This window comes from Saccopteryx leptura, chromosome 6, assembly GCF_036850995.1.
Source record: "Saccopteryx leptura isolate mSacLep1 chromosome 6, mSacLep1_pri_phased_curated, whole genome shotgun sequence".
Taxonomy (NCBI): domain Eukaryota; kingdom Metazoa; phylum Chordata; class Mammalia; order Chiroptera; family Emballonuridae; genus Saccopteryx; species Saccopteryx leptura.
The window spans coordinates 126,184,231-126,199,603 of record NC_089508.1 but is presented as its reverse complement, the minus strand read 5'-3'; the positions used below and the strand labels follow the sequence as shown (position 1 = coordinate 126,199,603).

At 43.7% G+C, this 15,373-nt stretch overlaps 1 protein-coding gene and 1 non-coding gene across 6 annotated transcripts in view; one reads left to right on the top strand and one right to left on the bottom strand.

The window, feature by feature from the left end:
• Positions 1-13,953, bottom strand: part of BBS4 (Bardet-Biedl syndrome 4) — a 41,621-nt gene extending 27,668 nt beyond the window's left edge. For 4 of the 5 annotated variants that reach the window (XM_066388541.1, XM_066388544.1, XM_066388543.1 and 1 more), the window contains exons 1-3: positions 13,844-13,953; positions 3,234-3,285; positions 2,099-2,178 (exon numbers count right to left, since the gene is read on the bottom strand). In XM_066388541.1, coding sequence (XP_066244638.1) covers positions 2,099-2,178; positions 3,234-3,285; positions 13,844-13,903 — 192 coding nt within the window. In that variant the 5' untranslated portion in view covers positions 13,904-13,953. The remainder of the gene's footprint in view (positions 1-2,098; positions 2,179-3,233; positions 3,286-13,843) is intronic. The other variant, XM_066388542.1, reaches the window with a different exon arrangement.
• On the top strand, positions 761-836 carry TRNAS-AGA (transfer RNA serine (anticodon AGA)). The gene has a single exon. It is a non-coding gene; the product is annotated as a tRNA-Ser (tRNA).
• Positions 13,954-15,373: the final 1,420 nt, after the last annotated feature.

Below are 15,373 nucleotides of genomic sequence, written 5' to 3'. Positions count from 1 at the left end.
GTAGCAGGGAGGGAGAAGCTGAGGTGCAGGAGGGCCAGAGAGAGAAGGGCTTCAAAGGCCATGTTGAGAAGGCTGAGAGCAGTTGGGAAACACTGGTAAGTTTTTGGCAGTAAGTAACCTGACTCTCTCTGTTCCATGAAAAACCATTTCTGGAGGATTGTTGAAAATAGATGGAAAAGGGGCAAGATTAGAGGTGAGGCTGGTACAAGAACTCCTGTGGTCATTTAAATCAAAATGAAGGGAATTCACTAAGGCATGGAGAAGGGGGGGTACACGAACACTTTCAAGAGACAGTAAGAGAAGGACCTCCAGAATCTGATGATTATCTATATTATATTTGGGAAGGTGGGTCAGGGGACTTTGACAGATGGACAGGTGAATGATGGCACGTAGCCTTGAGACAGGAACAGGATAAGAAACAGGTTTGGAAGGAAGCAAACAAATTCACCTATAGAAAAGATGGATTTGAAATGCCTGTAAGTATTGAAAAGGGATCAGATTGGTGATCAGGAGGGAGTATGTGGAGTAAGCAGAAAAAGGAGCAAGAACAGGACCCAGGAACAGCCCCAATTCTAAAGAAATAAGAGAAAAAGAAGCTACAAAAGGAAAGAGAAAGAGTGGTCAAAAGAGGAAAAGGGAAACAAAAGATAATGCCACAGAAGGAAAGGAAGAAGCCTTTAAAGATTCAGACTGGTATGAAACACTGCTAGTTCTGGGCATTACCATAGGTGTAAATGCCACAGAGAGAAGTCAAAAACTGGCCCTGGCCAGGTGGCTCAATGGTAGAGCATCGGCCTAGAGTGTGGATGTCTCAGGTTCAATTCCTGATCAGGGCACACAGAAGCGCCCATGTGCTTCTCCAACCCTCCCCTCTTCTCTCTCTCTCTCTCTTTCTTCTCCTCCTGCAGCCATGGCTCAATTGGAGCGAGTTGGCCCCAGGTACTGAGGATGGCTCCATGGCCTCTGCCTCAGGAGCTAAGAAGAGCTTGGTTGCTGAGCAATACCCCAGATGAGGGCTCGCCAGATGGATCCCAGTCGGGGCATATGAGGGAGTCTGTCTCTGGGCCTCCCCTCCTCTCACTGAATTAGGGAGGAAAAAAAGTGAAAAATCACAACCTTAGAAATACTACAAATCTGTGAATGCCAAAAAAGACAATACCAAGAATGTATTTTGCACATTAATACTATCTGCCAGCAAGTACGTGATATATTACATTCTAAAGATATACACAGTTTAGAGAAAATGAAATACAAATGGTTTTTAGATCACAAATGATGATAAAACTCACCAGAATGAGAACAGTAAAATAATACTAAATAAAAGACCATTTTTCACCTATGTGGATATCAAAAAGTGAAGTACCACACTGCGTTGAACATCTGCCCTCCACTGTGAGATTAACATGTCTAGAGAATGACTGCCCTCCAGCCTGGTCTCAAAATGAAAAGACCCAGGGAGCACAACTGAACACCTGAACCTGACAACCTGTGGTCAGACCAGGCCTAGCCATGGCCAAGAGGGCCCACAAGGAATAAATATGTCTGCTGTTAGAGGCCACTGAAATTTTTTTTTTTTTTTTTAATTTTTTTTTACAGGGACAGAGAGAGAGTCAGAGTGAGGGATAGACAGGGACAGACAGACAGGAACGGAGAGATGAGAAGCATCAATCATTAGTTTTTCGTTGCGCATTGCAACACCTTAGTTGTTCATTGATTGCTTTCTCATATGTGCCTTGACCACGGGCCTTCAGCAGACCAAATAACCCCTTGCTTGAGCCAGCGACCTTGGGTCCAAGTTGGTGAATTTTTGCTCAAACCAGATGAGCCCACACTCAAGTTGGCGACATTGGGGTCTCGAACCTGGGTCTTCCGCATCCCAGTCCGACGCTCTATCCACTGTGCCACCGCCTGGTCAGGCATGAAATTTTGAGACTACTTATTAAACAGCATTATCATGGCAAAAGCTAACAAATATACCAAGTGTGAGTAAACAGTAACTTGTACGTTATTAGTGGGGCAGAAACTGCGACAAACGGTGGGTGACAGAAAGGCTGTCAGTTGCCTAACCAGAGTCCGCCAACCCCTGCCAGCCTCTCACCTTACAGGCTTCATAGTCCTTCCGGATGTAGTGCAGATGTATCAGCCAGTTCTGCTTCTCCAGAATAGGGAACTCTGCAGCTGGGCAGTGTATTTGGACAAAACAAATGATCCAGTCATTGTTAGATTTTCTACTTTATCACTATCCTCAGTACACACTAACCATGAGCATTCTGCAATATCACATTAAATTCTTCATGCTGTCCCTATCTATCCCTCTTTCTGACTCTCTCTCTCTGCCTCTGTTAAAAAAAAAAAACAAAAAACAAGAACAACTAAGGTGTCACAACGCGCAACGAAAAACTGATGATTGATGCTTCTCATCTCCCCGTTCCTGTCTGTCTGTCTCTGTCTACCCTTCTCTCTGACTCTCTCTCAGTCTCCATAAAAAAAGAAAAAAAGAAAAAAGACAGAGGACGATTTGACTTTGGATGATGGATATACAACATAATCTGTCCAAATGATATGGAGATGTTTGCCCAAAATCTATGTACTCTTGTTGACCAATGTTACCCTGTTAAATTTCATTTTCTAAAGAAAAAAAAAAGAAAAGGAAATCAGTACACATTTACACAATATAAAAACTCCATTTACAGCCTGACCAGGCGGTGGCGCTGGGATGCGGAGGACTGGGATGCAGAGGACCCAGGTTTGAGACCCCGAGGTCACCAGCTTGAGCGCAGGCTCATCTGGTTTGAGCAAAAGCTCACCAGCTTGGACCCAAGGTCGCTGGCTTGAGCAAGGGGTTACTCAGTCTGCTGAAGGCCTGTGGTCAAGGCATATATGAGAAAGCAATCAATGAACAACTAAGGTGTTGCAACGAAAAACTAATGATTGATGCTTCTCATCTCTCTTCGTTCCTGTTTGTCTGTCCCTATCTATCCCTCTCCCTGAGTCTCTGTCACTGTAAAAAAATAAAATATAAAAATAAAAATAAATGCTCTGTGCTTTAAATTAAAAAATAAAACTCTATTTACAACTCCATAAAACAAAGGCTAGATGTGGCATAACATTTACACTAATAGTGCTTTTGTCAACAACCACACTTTTAAAAACTCTAGTGCATATAGAAATAGAACACAGAAATAATAAGAGAAATCTGTATATAGACACATACACTGACACTGCATACAGACCTTTTTTCAGCCAGGGTTTCTGAGATTTGGCAGAGGGAAGTGGAGTTCTTCTCTGTAATGAAAGAAGTCCATGTTAAAGCACCACCAAACATCATGCTGGCTTAAAGAAGCATACAAATAACAATCACAGTAGCTCTCCAATCATGCAATTAATACATGAACTGCATTTGGGTACAAAAAATTATTTTGAATAGTTTAAAAAACAAATGTCAAGCAAACTATTAATAATATAAAATGTGTATAATATATATTCATAATGTACAATTATAATGCATAAAATGTGCACAAATAAATGTGCTAAGCTTGCCAAGGCTCCATTGGAGCAAAGTTGGCCCGGGCACTGAGGATGGCTCTGTGGCCTCTGCCTCAGGCACTAGAGTGGCTCTGGTCACAACAGAGCAACGCCCCAGATGGGCAGAACATCGCCCCCTGGTGGGCATGCTGGGTGGATCCCGGCGGGTGCATGCGGGAGTCTGTCTGACTGCCTCCCCATTTCCAACTTCAGAAAAATACAAAAAAAAAGTGATAAGCTCTTGAACACTACATACTAGTTTATTCTTAATGCCATACTTCTAAGCAACCACCAAAAAAGTGACAACTTTAATAAAAGGCAGCTTCTGAGTTAGAGTGGCAACATTTGGAGCAGACATGGATATACCTTCTCAGAAGCTTCACAAGAGGGAAGGCAATGACAAGGGAGTTCTCATTCTATGCAGGAAACCAGATGCTGATACAGACAAGGTTTTGGATTCCTCAGTGATGGTACACCCGCTACCAGAAAGCTCATGGTACTGCTTCCAAGCTTAAAAAGTAAGAAGCCTCAGGAACTCATGATTAAACAGGCATTAGGGCTGTGGATGCACCTTGGACTCCCTCCCTGAATCCTGGAAGGAGAGATCAATTCAGGCCTTACTGGACGATGACATTGATTTGATCTTCTAGAAGATGAGGAGAGCAAACAACAACAAATATCTTGGCCCTGGCTGGTTGGCTCAGTGGTAGAGCCTCGGTCCTGTGTGTGGATGTTCCTGGTTCAATTCCTGGTCAGGGCACATAGGAGAAGCAACCATCTGCTTCTCCACCCCTCCCCCTACTCTCTCTCTTCTCCTCCCACAGTCATGGCTCGTTTGGAGGGAGTTGGCCCCTGGCACTGAGGATGTCTCCATGGCCTCCGCCTCAGCTGCTGACAGAGCAACACCCCAGAAAGGCAGAGCATCGCCTCCTAGAGGGCTTGCCAGGTGGATCCCAGTGGGGGTGTATGCAGATGGAGACTGTATGCCTTCCCGCCTTTCAATTAAAAAAAAAAAAAAAAAAGAAGGCCCTGGCCGGTTGGCTCAGTGGTAGAGCGTCAGCCTGGCGTGCGGGAGTCCAGAGTTTGATTCCCGGCCAGGGCACACAGGAGAAGCGCCAATCTGCTTCTCCACCCCTCCCCCTCTCCTTCCTCTCTGTCTCTCTCTTCCCCTCCTGCAGCCAAGGCTCCATTGGAGCAAAGTTGGCCCGGGCGCTGAGGATGGCTCTGTGGCCTCTGCCTCAGGTGCTAGAATGGCTCTGATTGCGGCAGAGCGACATCCCAGATGGGCAGAGCATCGCCCCCTGGTGGGCATGCCGGGGTGGATCCCGGTTGGGAGCATGCGGGAGTCTGTCTGACTGCCTCCCCCTTTCCAACTTAAGAAAAAGAAAGAGAAAAAAAAAAGGAAAAAGAAATGTCTCCACGAAGATGAGAATCTTATTGATGCTGGCTGTGAATTCAAGAAACAAGCTGACTACAGAGCAACCATTACCTCTGGGAGACTATGCACTCTGTGTGAGTTAGAGTGGCAAATGCCACCACCACCCCTCCCCCCCACTGGCCTTCTGAGGGATCTGCTAATATCTCTCTTGCTTATCAGGTTCAATCAGTTATCTTCAGGCGTCCTGGATACCCCGACCAAATTCCATATATACAGATTTGGATTGATGTTCTCACTGAGCAGCCAAAGTGGCTCAAAGACTGCCTCCCACCCTCCAAACTGCGAAAGAGGCAAACCCCACTAAAATGTATGCTTAAGAATTTCAAAATTAGCCTGACCAGGCAATGGCGCAGTGGATAGAGTGTTGGACTGGGATGCCAAGGACCCAGGTTCGAGACCCTGAGGTCGCCAGCTTGAGTGCGGGCTCATCTGGTTTGAGCAAAAGCTCACTAGCTTGGACCCAAGGTCGCTGGCTCGAGCAACAGCTTACTCGGTCTGCTGAAGGCCTGCGGTCAAGGCACATATGAGAAAGCAATCAATGAACAACTAAGGTGTTGCAATGAGCAACGAAAAACTAATGATTGATGCTTCTCATCTCTCCGTTCCTGTCTGTCTGTCCCTGTCTATCCCTCACTCTTGACTCTCTCTCTGTCTCTGTAAAAAATAAAAATAAATAAAAAAATTTCAAAATTAGATTTTCCAATAATTATAATGTAAAAATTGTCTAAAGATACACTGAAAACTCTCTATGAATTAAAATGGCCAACTTTTAGAGCAGACTGGCAAAATCAAGAATTGCTAAACCCAGAGAAAGCATAGGCAGTCTAGCACACTATCACCGGGCACCTACCTGCGAGTGGGGGGCATAGCCAGGATGCGGCCCAGTGCGGCAGCAGAGGCAGCAGGGGTAGCAGGGGTAGGGAAAGTAAAGGCAGCTGGGCTGCAGCTGGCTGCACAAGAAGTGGCGGAGAAAGAGGAAAAAAAAAAAGTGACATGCTCCTTGCACAGCTACGGGCACCTGCCTCTCCCCCTCAGGCACTGGGAATCCCAGGCACCCTGACCAATTCCCTTATATTGACTAACAAAGAAACCATTTTTCTTGGCTCAAGGGCTGTGCCAAGTTATTAAGACAAAAGATTTTAACAGCACAGTAAGCTAGGGGCTACCACCACCTAGCTACAGCCACCCCCATCCTCTGCTTTGGCTCCAGGGAATGAATCCCCCCGCCTCATACCTACAGCCAGACCTGAGAAGATTTACGAAATACTGCCCCTTCTAAAACCAGTGTTTTAGCCATAACAGTCAAGAATTGTAAGAAAGGGTTCTCGGGGAATTATAGGGTTACTATGCCCTTGAGGAAATTGAGAACCTTATGTAAACTAAAATAGCCCACAGTTAGAAAAATGAGTTTGAAAAATTTGTGTTTTTCAGTTTGCTAACCCAACTCTTATATTGACTTAATGTTGTAAAGCACCGTAGGTCAAAAAGAGGATTAGCATCTCTTTGCCAACCAGGTAGCCACAAAATAGTGACTGCATATTGACCATTCCTTATTTTTCTCAGTAAATCAGTAGTTCTTTGGGGTAGTAGTTTATAATCCTCTTATTGTAAATTATACTAAATTTGTACCAATAATAAGGCATATAGAATTGTATAGTCTGCCAAATACAAAAGACTTCCTTTTTGTACCAAGGATCTGTTGTTATAGAAATATTTTCTATGATAGAAATGTATATGTTATTTCAAGAGTCTTTTTTTTTAAGAGTCTTTTGTTAATTTTCTTTTTTATTTGCTATTTCATAGCCCTGTGATATTGAAATCTTGGTTTAAATATTAGGGGATATGTAATCATTAGCAGTATAATGATTCAGTATTGTTCAATGTTAGGTCACTAAACCCAGAGTGACAGTGACAAATATTACTATTGATTGGCTTAACAGTAGAATTTTCATCATAATAGGAAGAAAGGAGAAAATAGAAAATAGATGACTAATTGTGGTAGTAGAAACATTTAAGTTTTGAACCCAGATGAAAAGGGCTAAAGGATGTGAACAGAAATCTGTTTCTCTTGAGCTTTTAGACATTATCTGTTAGGGTGCATGAAGTTACAGCATAAATAAGGTATGTTTTCTTAGCCTAACCGGGTGGTGGCGCAGTGGATAGAGTGTCGGACTGGAATGCGGAAGACCCAGGTTCAAGACCCCGAGATCGCCAGCTTGAGTGCGGGCTCATCTGGTTTGAGCAAAAAGCTCACCAGCTTGGACCCAAGTCGCTGGCTCGAGCAAGGGGTTATTTGGTCTGCTGAAGGCCCATGGTCAAGGCACATATGAGAAAGCAATCAATGAACAATTAAGGTGTTGCAATGCGCAACGAAAAACTAATGATTGATGCTTCTCATCTCTCCGTTCCTGTCTGTCCATCCCTCTCTCTGACTCTCTCTGTCTCTATAAAAAAAAAAAAAAAGATGTTTTCTTAGAATGTAAAAGGGATTTATAATTAAGTAGAGTATAAGATTTATTTTATGAAATATTGGTCATTTCAGTTAGTGCTTTTAACTAGATCTTTAGAATTTGAGGCATAGATGTAATAAAAAATAGTTTAAATCCTTTTTCCCAAGTGACCTATAAAATTAGAAAGCTCAGAATCCCCTTTCTAGGGGAAGCCTCAAGCCTTAACAGGACTGTTAGAATCTGTACTGTACATACACTGCCCCACTTAGGACAACGGAGACCACCTGGAGAAAGAAAAAGAACCATAAGTTTGCCTGACCAGGCGGTGGCGCAGTGGATAGAGCGTTGGACTGGGATGCAGAGGACCCAGGTTCGAGACCCTGAGGTCGCCAGCTTGAGCATGGGCTCATCTGGTTTGAGCAAAGCTCACCAGCTTAGACCTAAGGTCACTGGCTTGAGCAAGAGGTTACCCGGTCTGCTGATGGCCTGTGGTCAAGGCATATATGAGAAAGCAATCAATGAACAACTAAGGTGTCGCAATGAAAAACTGATGATGCTTCTCATCTCTCTCCATTCCTGTCTGTCTGTCCCTATCTATCCCTCTCTCTGATTGTCTGTTAAAAACAAAAATAAAAACAAAACAAAACAAAAAGAACCATAAGTTTGTCTATGGTGTCAGAAGTTATTCAGGATCCTCAGAAGACCCCCGCAGCTTTCTTAGACTATAGAAAGCTTACAGAGTCTATGCACCTCTAGACCTAGAGGCGCCAGAAGATACTAACACAGTCAACTTAGCCTTTACATAGCATTCAGCTCTAGAAATTAGAAAGGAAATGTATTATAAGTTTTTTTAAAAGGTAGAAATATCAGCTGCCAAAAAAAAAAAAATCTAAGCATTTCGGAAGGGACATTGCTCCTCCCTCACTCACATAACTAACTCTGTTTGGCCCCTAAGATGGCTGGTTAGTCAATGATGGGTAAGATTCCTGAAGACAGGCACAGTCGACGAGGGGCCATCAGGGAAGGTCTAAGAACTTCACAAAGGTGATGCTCAAACCCTCACCCCGAAGAATGCAGGAGACTGCTCCCCTGAAATAGTGGCCATCATCCACTGTCCAGGGCACAAGAAAAGGAAGACTCCGTAGAAACTCAAGAAAAACCAAGAAGCTAATGTTACTACCAATAAGGTAGCCATAAAACCAGTGGGGTTTTTTAGGAAATTTTAGTAACTTTACTAGAACCCTTGTTGCAAAAGGTTTTTTTGCAACCAATTAGAAAAAGATTTTGCCAGCAGGAAAGGGACAGCTAAGAATAAGAATAAATAATTAGAAAAGTCAGATTTAGAATCTATTGCAGAAGGCATAATGTCCGAGTGTTTAGTCTGTACCCAAATAAATACTAAGCAAAGTAAAGAAATTATAAAGAGAAACAGGAAGAGAGGAACTTTCGCAGGTGAACATTTACAAATAGATTTTACTAAAGTAATGGACACCTTTCTAGGATAGGTAGAAGCCTTTCCTAATAGAAATGTACCACAGTAACAGTTGTTAAGAAATTGCTATATGAAATTATTCCCAGCCTGACCAGGTGGTGGTGCAGTGGATAGAGCATCGGACTGGGATGCGGAAGACCCAGGGTCGAGACCCCAAGGTCGCCAGCTTGAGCAACGGCTCATTTGAGCAAAAGCTCACTAGCTTGAGCCCAAAGTCACTGGCTCTAGCAAGGGGTTACTCGGTCTACTGAAGGCCCGCGGTCAAGGCACATATGAGAAAGCAATCAATGAACAATTAAGGTGTTGCAACACGCAATGAAAAACTAATGATTGATGCTTCTCATCTCTCTGTTCTTGTCTGTCTGTCCCTATCTATCTGTCTCTCTGACTCTGTCTCTGTAAAAAAAAAAAAAAGAAATTATTCCCAGATTTAGCTTGCCCATTAATATTGGGTCTAACGATAGGTCTGCATTTGTATCCAAGATCTCACAGCTAGTAGGAAAGGCATTTAATATTAATTGGAAATTACATTGTGCCTATAGGCCCCAAAGTTCAGGGCAAGTAGAATGCATGAATTGGATCTTTTTTAAAAAAAAAATTTATTATTTTATTTATTTTATTTTATTTTTTACAGGGACAGAGAGAGTCAGAGAGAGGGATAGATAGGGACAGACAGACAGGAACGGAGAGAGATGAGAAGCATCAATTCTTCCTTGCGACACCTTAGTTGTTCATTGATTGCTTTCTCATATGTGCCTTGACCGCGGGCCTTCAGCAGACCAAAGTAACCCCTTGCTCGAGCCAGCAACCTTGGGTCCAAGCTGGTGAGCTTTTGCTCAAACCAGATGAACCCGCGCTCAAGCTGGCAACATCGGGGTCTCGAACCTGGGTCCTCTGCATCCCAGTCCAACGCTCTATCCACTGCGCCACCGCCTGGTCAGGCCATGAATTGGATCTTAAAGGAAACTTTAACCAAATTTGTTTTTGAAACTGGTGAAAAGTAGCCCACCTTACTCCCCTTAGCTCTCCTTAGGGCAAGGTACACCACCTATAGGGAAGAATTCACTCCTTTTGAAATAATGTTTGGGAGACCCCCTCCCTTCCTACGAAAACTCAGAGTAGAAATAAAAGCTGAGTTAAGTAACCACTCCCTCCTTAAGTGCTTACAGGATCTAAAGATTACTCAGTAAGATGTCTTTCAAAAGACTGTCCGAGAGGCACATCCAGCACTACCAGGAGATCTAGTACATCCCTTCCAGCCTGTGGACTCAGTCTGGGTAAAGAAGTACACCACCCAAGGACTGACTTCCACGTGGATGGGTCCAGGGTACACACACCATGATCCTAACCACTCCCACTGCTGCCAAGGCAGAAGGCATACCTGCCTAGGTCCACCACAGCCGGTTGAAGCCTGCAGTCCCAGCAGAGACACCCTCATAGACAGCAGAGACTGACTCCACCAACATCTGTAAATTGACCCTGAGGACAGCATGCCTGCTCCAGCCACAAACTGGAAGCTGGCTGGTCTACACACAGCAAATGCCTGAAGAAACTCACTAAGGACCTCCTTTTAATTGGACTTTAGGGAGGGAGGGAAACAGATAAAAGGAAAGCTAGAACAAGTTGTCTTGAGGGTTAATGCATGTGCTACTATGAGTTACACAGAAAGGAGATGTAAGTCCCTTTGCTAGAAGGGAAGCTACAAGGTAAATGAAAAATATATATGTGCTTATACTTAACCTATAAACACTAGCTACTTAGAGGGAGGACCAAAAGGAAGTATACTTTAAAGAGAAATTACTTATTGCCAGCTTAGTTGTCACCAAAGGGTTAAGATTTTTAAAATTAAGAGTTCTAACTAGAAAGAAATTGTATAGTTTTAATAATAGAAGGTATAAGGTATGGAAATACTTTTGAACAAAAAAGGAAGAAAGTAAGTTGTTATGAAAGCCAGTTATTTCTGAATAGTTAAGAAAGTTTATAAAATTAAGGGTTTATATAAGTTGCAGAAGATTTGTACAGGTTTATTACTACTCCGGAGAAGGAGGAAGAGAGCACTTAGGTTTAGAAGAATTCAAGCTGTAAAGCTTCTAGTATTAAGGGCACATTATCAGCCCATTCATACTTATGAAGAAACAATGATTTGATTCCCCAATAAAAGCAGTGGGGAATGTGCTGGCGTGCCAGCCCATGCTAAGAACCCCTGACCCAATTTAGCTCAACGCATAAGAGGAACTAGTTTATAGCTACAGCTACAGTAGAAAATTTGTACAAGCCTCAGCAGGTCTAATCTTGCTAACAGAGGCAGGATGCGTTCTTTGTGCGTTGGCCTTGCAGATACTGCAGGAAGACAGTTTATTTTTTTACAAGATATTGTACAAACGTGCTGAAACAACTGTAACCTTGTGGTTTTTGCCTATAAATACCTCTCTTCCCCAGAGCTCATTGCTGTCCATTGCTTCCCCACGCAGCAGACAGATGCCGGCCGGCTAATAAAGGTTCTCCAAATTCCTAATCAATTTGGGCTCTGGTTCCATTTCTCGTGGGTTGCACCACAACACTGGTTAGGCTGACTTTTTTTTTTAAGTTGAGATGAGAGGAGATAAGACTCCCACATGCACCCACCCCCCTCTGGGGCCTATGTTCCAGTATCAAGCTATTTTTAGCACCTGAGTCCCATGCCCAGGCCAATCAAACCAAGCAAGCTATCTTCAGCATCCTGACCCACAGGGTGGCTTCTTCTGTGTCGCCTGACCAAGAATCGAACCAGAAGGTCCATATGCCAGGCCGACACTCTAACCATTGAGAAACCCACCAGGGGCAATAAAATATATATATAAGGTCTACCGGAAAGTTCTGTCCGTTTTTGGAATAAAACAAAATACAAATTTTTCTTACCGTCAATAAACTTTATTAAATAATATAATTGCCATTATTATTAATGATTTCTTGCCGGCATGAGGGCAATTTGTATATCCCATTTTTTAAAAACGTTTTATCTTTTGATGCGAAAAACTGAACCAGTGCTTGTTTGATATCTTTTTCATTTTTGAATTTTTTGCTCTTCAAAAAATTTTGTAAGGACAAAAACAAGTGATAGTCGGAGGGTGTTAAGTCCGGGGAATATGGTGGATGTGACAGACATGCTTCTGTAGCATTTCTTCCTTGTTGAAATTCGTAAAAACTACAGTGACGTAAACGAACTTTATCAGTAGCCATGGGTACACTATTGCTTCACACATAAGACTAACATGAATCAACTTTGTTTTAATTTGCTACGTCAGTATGTATACATTATGTGATAAAAATAGAGAGGCACACACGCGCCAAATAAACGTGTGCTTCCGTGTCGAAACTTGTTGTGAAAGAAACGGACAGAACTTTCTGGTAGACCTTATATTTTTAAAGTACAGGACAATTCTGCCATCACAGAAATCAAATTCACATACTATTTGTGAACACCTATCTACATACCTGCAATGAGCACTAAAGAATAAGCTATATTTGTAGCAATGTCATGTTACCATATCTCACATTTAAGATTATGTAGGTGAAGTACTGTCTTTGACGTTTCCACCCTCTAAAACAGGGGTCCCCAAACTTTTTACACAGGGGGCCAGTTCACTGTCCCTCAGACCGTTGTTGGGCCGCCACATACAGTGCTCCTCTCACTGACCACCAATGAAAGAGGTGCCCCTTCCGGAAATGCAGCGGGGTTGGATAAATGGCCTCAGCGGGCAGTAGTTTGGGGATGCCTGCTAGTAACACTAATCATGGCTTTTTCTTTTTTTAATTCGTAACTTAACAAAAATCTTGGCATTGGACCTCCATTCCTGCTTTCAGAATTTTCTTTTTTTTTTTTTACAGAGACAGAGAGTCAGAGAGAGGGATAGACAGGGACAGACAGGAACGGAGAAAGATGAGAAGCATCAATCATCAGTTTTTCATTGTGACACCTTAGTTGTTCATTGATTGCTCTCTCATATGTGCCTTGTCTGTGGGCCTTCAGCAGACCGAGTAACCCCTTGCTCGAGTGAGCGACCTTGGGTTCAAGCTGGTGAGCTTTGCTCAAACCAGATGAGCCCGCGCTCAAGCTGGCGACCTCGGGGTCTCGAACCTGGGTCCACCGCATCCCAGTCCGACGCTCTATCCACTGCGCCACCACCTGGTCAGGCCAGAATTTTCTTATCACACTAAAATAATTCGATTTCTCTTTTATTTCTCTACTAAAATAAAAAAGAACTTAAAATGGCCCCTCTGACAGATAACACTGGCCTTGACAGCCAATGTGTCTGTTTCCCAGGGCGTTTTTCAAAGGGCAATAAATGCCAAACGAGTAACTCGTCGTTTTAACAAACGCTCAGAGCAAGCTCCAAAACCGATACTAAAATAAGGTGGGCAAAGTTTCACACTTGGAACTTAATAGAAATTAACATCCAGTGATGAATAACATGCCTCAAAAATGACGGCTCCTGGGGTCACCCCGAATTCACCCGGGCTACTTTGCAATGGCAACTGCGGAGTTTAATCCCCGGAGCCTTTAGCTAAACCTAATCCCAGCAGAGAAAGCCCAGCCGGTCCCGCAGGAGGAAGCGGGCCCATCGCGCCCAGATTTATGTCAAATTCAATGCCTAACCCAGGATCAACAGGCTCCGTCGGACTCTGCACAGGCGATGCTCGGTGCCTTTCCAAACCCAATGAGACGGCGAAGACCAGGCTAGCAAAGAGCCATTTCTGACAAAAACGGCCCCTTTCCGTCCAGCGGACGCCAAGAGGGACCAGGCCCCGCGCTGCAAAGAACCTGCCGGGCTGCCCGCGCCTCCCCCTCCCGCGACCGCTAGTCGGGCTCCGCACGAGTCCCAACCAACGGCGGCTCCCGCCGGCCGCTCCGCCCGGTCCCGCACGGCGGTCAGGACACCGCACAGAACCCACGCTCACCGTCGCGAGTCTCTCCTCAGCCATCTTGGCCCCGCCCACGGCTGCGCGGCCGGAAGTCATCGGTTTCCCAGAAGACCGAACAAACGGATGTGGTTGGACTCGGGCCGTGGGGAGGGAGGAGCTTAAACGGGACTGAAAAATCTCTGTCGCGTGGTGACTTCGGAGCTGTCCTGTCATCACAGTGCAAGGTGTTACGTGTTCGTGATGACGCTGGTGTAAACAAACCTAGTTGTGTACAGGGCATGATACTTGATGATAAACAACTGTTTCTGGTTTGTGTGTTTACTATTCTTTTTAGTGTCACTTAAGTTTAGAGTGTACTTATTTTAAAAAGTTTGCTGTTAAATAGTATGGTGTGAAACCTGCAGCCAACTCGAACAGCTTGTGTGCGATTCTTGTTGCGTGATTTTTCTCTTGACCTTGATGTAATCTCCCGTAAATTTGGTATCGCCTAAGTGCAGCGTTTATAAAGTCTGCGGTGGTGGAAAATAACATCCTAGGCCTTCATGTTCGCTCACTCCTCTCTCACTGACTCTCAGAGCGACTTCCCGTCCTGCAGCCTCCATTCATGCTAAGTGCCCTATAAGACTGTACCCTTCTTTCATATGGTACTAGCTGTACCCAGCCACGTGTTGCTGTGGCTCAGTCTGGTTAAATGGAAAAGAAAGAAAAGAGAAAGCGCATATTTCTAATATGTTTAATTTCACAATGCTTGTGGGTATACAATATTTTTTGTTGTTCCATTGTCTGCAGATATAGAGATTGTATGGTTTGCCTAGTCTAGAACACGCAACATATAATTGTCCATGTGAGAAGCAATTCGTTTCCAGATCTAAACTGCACAAATCTAAAGATTTTCCCTGAGCTTTGTTGATGGTGACTGAAAATGCCAATCGAATTGGGAACTGCAATCTCTTAAATTGAAATGGCATATCCGTTGGAATCATAGGAATGCGAGGAATGAGGACATCTTACCTTTGAAAGGTTCTGTCAAGATTGTTGCTTCTATGACGTTGCTCATTAATTTTTTTACTGCAAACCGCGTGCCGTTGCAAAGCTTTGGCTGGTTGATATTTTGCAACATGATAATTGGCACGCCGATTTTCAACTGCAGTACGTGTGGTGGCATCCCTGGCAGATCGAGTGAATTCAAAAATTCTGTCGGATAATTAACCACCTGCTTCCACAACAGTGTTGATGAACTTGTATGTGACTGCCTCACTATGAATGTTAGACTGAATAATATTGTTAAGTTCATAGACGTCTTTGTTCTTGGCAGCAAGAATAGCTCGTTCACTCAGCCAATCGTGATTCTTATAATTGGTTTGAATATTGGGAAATACTTTTTCAACCAATTCTTCTTTTGACATCACTAAATTGCAGAAGTTATGAGGCAATGAAATTCGTCCTGAGGTCAGATCAACCAGCACCTTTCTGTTCCCAATTTCCAGCAATTGATGTGAGAATATCTCAGCTGATCGTTTTGCAGCTGGACATGCATATTTGTAGTTAATTTTAACGTTTTTACAT